This window comes from Nannobrachium achirus (assembly GCF_963921795.1).
Source record: "Nannobrachium achirus genome assembly, chromosome: 8".
NCBI lineage: Eukaryota > Metazoa > Chordata > Actinopteri > Myctophiformes > Myctophidae > Nannobrachium > Nannobrachium achirus.
In genome coordinates, this window is record NC_137817.1 from 50,380,261 (window position 1) to 50,388,113 (window position 7,853).

At 45.1% G+C, this 7,853-nt stretch overlaps 1 protein-coding gene across 1 annotated transcript; it reads left to right on the forward strand.

Moving 5' to 3' along the window:
* Positions 1–850: 850 nt before the first annotated feature.
* On the forward strand, positions 851–2,557 carry LOC308289876 (DNA polymerase lambda-like; the record flags this gene model as incomplete). The annotated part of the gene is made up of 1 exon (XM_080731644.1): positions 851–2,557. One exon carries the CDS (start codon positions 851–853, stop codon positions 2,555–2,557), a length of 1,707 nt encoding a protein of 568 aa, XP_080587770.1.
* Between the last annotated feature and the right edge of the window lie 5,296 nt (positions 2,558–7,853).

The following is a 7,853-nucleotide window of genomic DNA, read 5'->3' on the forward strand; positions in this document are numbered from 1 at the left end:
TTCTACAGTAGGATACATAATATACTTGTGTGCGTGTTTTCAGCGAGCCCACACAGTTTCTGCAGGAACTGCATTTCTAGGTCAGGCTGAATAAAGGGAATATCCGCACTCCCTTGAGTAGTTTCTTGAGAAGTCCTTTTAATTCATATGCAGCACAACAGCAGTCTCACCAGCAAAAACAGACGTGTTTCGGCCTGTGGCCTTCCTCAGTGTTTCAACTGAAACCATGCCCGAATATGTCACCTATGTCACATGTCATGTGTACATCATAGATGACTTGCGACTATGTGAGTCATACGTCATATATACGTACGTCACAGATGACTGACATCACAGACTGGACACATGAAGGACCCTCGCTAGTTTACTCGTTTACATTTACCAAATGAGGTAGATGATGCGTTGTTGGTGCATTTCTACCTTATGGGGAGGGATTAGAAAGTCAGAAAGTGATTGTTGTTTGTAGGCTTCTAGAAGGAACTGAAGTCCAGCACAGACAAGGTGAATTATTTCCCAGCTATTTAGAGAGGGTTCAGCCTATGAAGATGGGTTCACAGCGCAGACAAAATCCATCTGAATTTACATGGCACACTCTCATTCAACATACTAGATGACATTGCTTATGACTGAACATTGAGGTTAAACTAATTACGTACAGTATACATGGTATGTATATAGAACTTCACAGTATTTGTTATGCTGTCCATGCTCGCCACGCTTGGTATTGTTTTGTTTGTTATTGTACCATTTGCTAACCATGTTGTTGTGTTATTCTCTACTGTAGGTAAGTACTGTACTGAAATACAGTGAGACTGCCTTGTTTAAACATTGTTCTGTGAAACAAACGTAAATGGAGCCTCGCCATGGGATTGTCAAAGCTTTTCCTAACGTTAAAAGAGCCAGACTGTCTGAGAGTAAGGATGCACCGTACCCCATGCAGACGAAATCAGATGAAACTCGTGTCACAGGCAATATTTTCCACAGTGTCACGGTGTATGTCCTCCCTGCTGGCATAGGCCATGCCAGATGCCAGATCTTCCAAAGACAAATCCAGCAGAACGGAGGACAGTCTGAGAGTTTGCTCTCTTCCAGCGTCACTCATGTGATTGTAGACAACAGTATGGACTGTGCCAGGGCCCTCCGGATACTGAAATGGGATACGGTACCACCTGCTGTTCAACTGGTAAAGTGCACCTGGCTGAGTTCATGCATTGCAGAGAAACAACTGCTCGACGTAGCTGACCACAGTCTAATTACTCCACACAGGGACCACTGTGAAACACTACGAGAAGACGGAAAGGAAAACTTGTTCAATGGCTCTCCTGCTATGCAGGACACGGTGGAGCCACTGTTAGATCGAGCAATACCAGAGGTAAGCACAGAATCGGTCTCAGACAGCAACGAGCAGTGGAATGAAGAAGACAGGGTCTCACTGGTTGACTTGATCGCTCTGACGACTGGCCAGCACTCCAAAGAGGAGACCTCTGGACCCAGTCTCGACCCCAGTCCAAGCACTCAGCGACAGATGAGGCCTGTGTCCGGCAAGTGGGTCTGTTCCCGGTCGTCTCAGTCCAAAAACAACAACTACAACAAGCACATCACAGGAAAATTAGAAGTATTGGCCAAAGCTTACACACACCAAGGGGACAAGTGGAGGGCGCTGGGCTATTCCAAAGCCGTCAATGCGCTCAAGGCTTACCACAAGCCCATCACATCATATCAGGAGGCTTGTCGAATCCCGGGAATTGGCAAGAAGATGGCTGACAAAATTGCCGAGATCACGGAGAGCGGTCATCTCCGTAGGCTAGATCACATTGGGGAAGCTGTGCCCGTTCTTGAACTTTTCACAAACATCTGGGGTGCAGGCGCCATGACCGCACGGTCATGGTATCAACAGGGATTTCGGACTTTGGAAGATATCCGCACAAAAGCTAAGCTGAGCCATGCTCAGAGGATTGGTCTCAAGCATTATGATGACTTTCTGGATCGCATGCCCAGGGAGGAAGCAGCCTCCATTGAGAAAGTGGTGAGGGATGCGGCCCTAGCCACAGAGCTTGGCCTGCTGGCCATAGCATGTGGCTCATACCGCCGGGGGAATGCGACATGTGGAGACGTCGATGTCCTCATCTCTCACCCCGGTGGCAGATCCCACGAGGGGATCTTCAGTAAAGTGCTGCATACTCTCCATCAGAGTGGATTCCTGACAGATGATCTGGTGAGTCGCGAGGAGAACGGGGATCAGAAGAAGTATATGGGAGTGTGCCGTTTGCCAGGGCCGGCCCGGCGCCATCGCAGGATTGACATTATCGTGGTGCCCTACAACGAGCTAGCCTGTGCGCTCATGTATTTCACTGGTTCGGCACACTTCAACCGCTCTATGAGGGCCCTGGCGAAGACGAAATCCATGAGCCTATCAGAGCACTCGCTGAACAAGGACGTGTTGCGTCAAGGTAGGTTGAAGATAAATAATGGCACCCCACTTCCCACAGCTACAGAAAAGGATGTTTTTTGCCTTTTGGGCATACCATTCCGTGAACCTCACGAAAGGGACTGGTGATTTTAAGAGTTGTGTCTGTTTTATATTAAAATTTTAAATTATAATGCTAGAACAGCGGTTTGAGGTGTGACTCCTTTGTAGAGGAGGTGTCGTGAAAGTGAAATGGAGATTAGGAATGATCAACACGACATTACATTCCTTCTGATTTGCCCAACAAATGTTTATCTATAAAAGGTTTGCTAAATCTTGCATACTAATAATGAAACAAAGAGTACTCCTCTCGGATTCATCACATGAATGCACAATGCACATGTACTTAAAATGAATGGTCAGCAGTTGTAGCAGTGGCACAACTCGTAGCAGCATAGCAAACGTCTACGTTTGAATTATCATTTGAAAGTAACAGATTGACTTATGGTGGAAAGGAGGCCCACTTTCTCAGACTTTGACAACCCCAGTGCCTAAGAGCATATAGATTGTGTATTACATCCACCCATTCATATACCGATGGCGGAGGAAATAATGCAAAGCACCAACCTGCTCATCGGGAGCAATTAAGGGTTCAGTGTCTTGCTCAAGAACACTTCGACCCTAACTCTGGGGGAGCCCGGGATCGAACTGGGAACCTTGCGGTTCTCCATCTGGCTGCGATAACGGCCACTCTACCCTTGAGCTACTGCCACCCCTCATATATGCATATGAAAAAGAGGCATTGGTCCTTGCACTGCAAACAACACCAAGGTCCAGCCCTTTACTGGTTGTTTATACCGACCTCAATCCCAGTTTTTCATGGTGTTACATCTTTGATTGCTGAATGGATAAGCTTTATTATTCCTTAACCACCTTCATCACAAAGCTGTCATGGATTGGTTTGTTGCTTCTGATGCAGCTGGAACAATCAGAGGCAAGCTGTCAACAGCTGTGGACCTCGGCAGTTTTGTCATGCTGTCCACGCTTGTCACGCTCTTGTTCTGTTTGTTATGATTGTTTACGTTTGCTAACCCTATTTGTGCAAGTCCTTCAGAGTAGAAGGCTTATGTTCTTAGTTAAAGATGTGTTATGTGTTAGGTCTAGTGAGGCTGCTTTGATAAAACATTGTTCGGTGTAGCAGATAACAATATGGACACCATTTTTTGTACACCCCATTGTGGGTTAAACTAGACTGCACTCTGTCGAGGTGCCAACTTGCTTCTTGTGCACTTGTGGCCATGTATGGCTTGTGCGCCAGCAGAGCGTACAAGTAGGCCTATATGTGTACATCTCACTTGTTGGTGGTGACGCCACCAGTGTTTTTTCAAGGGTTTTCCCATTGGATGACGTAAACACAGACACACACAGGACGCACAGACACACTGAGCGCAGTGCTTGCCCAGTCTGCTGGTGCAAGTATATACCGTAACAAGTAATTAGGGTAGGGCCTATAGTTAGATATTAAATTGTTATGTTTTATTATGTGTTGATTAGCTAGGTTAGTGATCTAAATAGATTTGAATAAAAATGCCATATTTATTCTAACAATGGGAAATGAATGAGTGTAGCATGTTTTACAGGATATACATACATACTGTGTAGACATACCTGTCCACCTGTTGAGGCAGTATGAGCTCGTCTATGTCGTGCAGGGCGATGTATCGTGTCTGGTACATGTATCTGTAGACGCAGTCGTTCAGAGCAGGGATCTGCCCATAGTAATGTATCTGTCCAGGACTGTCTTCAGGCTGCCAGCCAGCAGACACGTTCAGATGACTGGACATGGACCAAGGAATCACCTCCACCAGACCTGGGAGGGAGATGGAGGCAGATAGAAGTGCAAATTTGTATCCTGACCTGGTATTTTCTGTTTACTGCAGTGTTGGAAAAAGTATCAATACTGCAATATAGAAATACTCTGTTACAAGTAAAAGTCTGGAATTCAAAATGTACTTGAGTAAAAGTATGAAAGTGTTGGCATCAAAATGTACTTAAAGTACAAAAAGTAAAATTAGTTACAAAATGTTTGAAAATAGCAGATCTACAAGCTCACAGCGCGTAGCGCTGCGACATGCTGTGGGCCTGTAGATCGGCTATTTTCATACAGCCTAGGTATGAAATAGGGCTAAAGTGGTTCATATATGTTTTGAAATATTATAACCTTTATATCTGCCAAGTAACTAGTAACTCAAGTTTTCAAATAAATGTAGTGGGGTAAAAATACAATATTTGGATCCCAGATGTAGATAGTAAAAGTATTGGAAATTGGAAATACTCAAGTAAAGTACAGATAGCTCAAAATTGTACTTTACTTTAATTGTATATGTATTTTGTATAGCTATTTAACATTAAACTTATTGGAAAGAAAAAAGTTTCACACACGCACGCACGCACGCACGCACGCAGGCACACACACACACACACACACACACACACACACACACACACACACACACACACACACACACACACACACACACACACACACACACACACACACACACCCCATCTCTCCTACCTGTGTGTGTGTAGTAGTCCAGAATCCTCTGTGTGTCTGGGCTACAGCTGGTCTTATAGATGACCACTCTGGTCACCCCCAGTAGCCTCAACATCTCCATGCTCTGGACCAGCTGAAAGGTTCACCACACACTGTCTGTAAATCAAGGTTTCCCAAAGTGGGTGACGTGGCACCCTATGGCACCCTAGGGTGCCATGATGCCAGTCCAGGGGTGCCACAGAATCATTTGGAAACATTTGGAATTCATCAATATCACTTCACTATGCCTAGTAAAACAGACCTGATTTGCACTGTACAGTACTTTGCATCTACGGCCAACTCTCTCCACCAAAAATAGCAGATCTACAAGCTCACAATGCGTCATGTTGTGACGCTTACATCATACATTCTGTCAGAATCTCATGAACAGTGTAATTCACGGTGTGACGCGTTGTGACGCGGTGTGACAACGCCCCCCCGAATATGGGATGCTGGAATATGGGATGCTGGGGTTCAAGTGGTTAAACGTCGAGTTATTTTCAGCCAGTTCTGATGGCAACTGATATTTCTCTGTGACATAGCCTAACGTATCTCAGGTGGAAAGATGTGCATATTCACGTCGCGTTATATAATTATCTAAAAATGTACAGTGTAATTCAGGGGTGCCGTGGACGAAAAAGTAATTTACAGGGATGCCCTGAGGCAGAAAACCCCTTGCTGTAAATGGTCCACAAAGGGTCACCTGAGCGTTGACAAGGCAGTTACTGAACATGCTGGGTGTTGGAGAGCAGTAGCCTGGCATTAGCCAGACTGATAACATGGATTCCCTCACATGTTCCTCCACGGTATCAGTCTGGACTTCGGCCCATAGGGAGCGAGTATGAGAAATCGGAAAATGACCGGGCCAATCAGTGACTGTGTTTCAACTGAACAGTGTAACGCAGTCACTGACTGGCCCGGTCATTTTCTGATTTCTCATACTCGCTCCCTATGGGCCGAAGTCCACTAACAATTCAATTCAATTCAATTCAAAGGGCTTTATTGGCATGAGAAAACATACGTTTACATTGCCAAAGCAGAAGTGTACACAATACAATACAATTAGAACAAAATATGTACAGGTGAAAACAGTTTTCATGCATCACGGTAACGTGCAGGCAGAGCAGGGATATATACAATGGTTTTTAAGGTGGTTGGGTTCCATTTGATATCCTTCTCTTATCACAGCAGCTCACGAATCTTGCTGCTGTGTTTGCACATTGTTTTACTTCATCCAGCAGGTATGGGAGTTTTTCATCATTGGTCATATTTTCAAACTTTCCTTGAGTGGTTATGATCTGTGGGAAGTATGTGTCTCTGATGTCTTGGTACAGCGGACAGGTGGTTAGAAAGTGTAGCTCATTTTCCACTTCATTTTGTGAAGCGTGGAGGAACATGTGAGAGTGAATCCATGTTATCAGTCTGGCTAATGCCAGGCTAGGAGAGCAGTATACCTGCAGCACGTCGCTGAAACCAAACATGGTAGAGAAGCAGACGGTGAAGTTGTGAGGGAAGGAGTCGCTTCTCGTCTTCTGGTTCAACACCTCCAGGAACACTGGCTGCTCCTTTTCAACTGGGAAGACAGACAAAAAAGAAAAGAAAATAAGAAATAGAAAAGTGTGAGCTGATTGATTGAAGAATTTATTAGAAGTTAGGAATGCATAGGAAAAGGTACAGTTTCATACAGTTCACTGGTCAACTGAAAGGATAGACCCAAGAAAACACATGGCTTATTTAAATTGAGATCCTTATATCCATATAACATTGAATGACAGACAGATAGAACACAGTACTATGTGTGTCATGTGCAGGGGATGTTTTATGAAAATACAGAACTAATTGCGTCCTGTAAATGTGACACAGGATTTAATCAACTATTGAAGGTTGATTCTCTTTTTTACCAGCTTGCAAAGCTGGTCTACATATTTATTTTAATTTTGGTGTGTGAACCAGCCAGTTTCTTAGCTCTATCAGGTGCCCTGGCTGGCCAGGGGGAGGCAGTATAGACCAGGATTACTGCATGTTTTTTGTGAGGGTAGGGTACCTACCATAGGGGACACGCAGAGAACATGCAAACTCCACACAGGAGTGTAAAGGCTGATTCTTAAATTAATTAAAGGGTTAAAGGGGAATTTCGAAGGAGTGCTTTTCTTATCGCAATCTAATGTTATTTCCTCCATTAACAAGTGGTTGAGGCGGGAAGAAAAGGTCACTTTCTAGTTAGGTCTGAGCAGAGATGGGAGGGGTCTATTGTGAGTTTGCCTCTTTGCAGCAGAGGCACAGACATGAAACTTTTTGTAGACATTTCCATGGCAGTCAGATGTAAACCCCAAAAAAAGAATTGTCGAGCGATGCAAATAAGCGATTTAACAACACAGAGTATTATAGCCCAGCCTTTAGGTTGTTGTCGATGCCGCCATCTGTAGCATTTCTAAAACTGATGGAGGGTTCTGTCTCTTCTATATTTTCCTCTTAACTTCCAGTACCGTCTGTGCCAATAGACGTCACAGCGACATGAGAGGGGGCCTCACATCCCACGGGGAGGGGGCACAGGATATCCACCGTTCCGTACTCATAGCCGAAGTGGTCAGAGTGAAAGATGCTGTCACCCACAGAGATCCTGCGCTGTCCTTGGCACGAGAGGGTGCAATAATAGGCCACCGCTTCCGTCCGCAGTGCCACGGCAATGACGCGCACCTGAGAGGACGAAGGAAAGGACGGACGCAGAGATTAAGACGTTTTTCGCCCAGCGGTGTCCATTCATGTGCCACGAAGAGCCCCGAGTGTGCAAGCTTTCATTCCTGCCAAACACTTTGCCAGATGATTGCGGTCGTTATTCTGGTTAGAGGT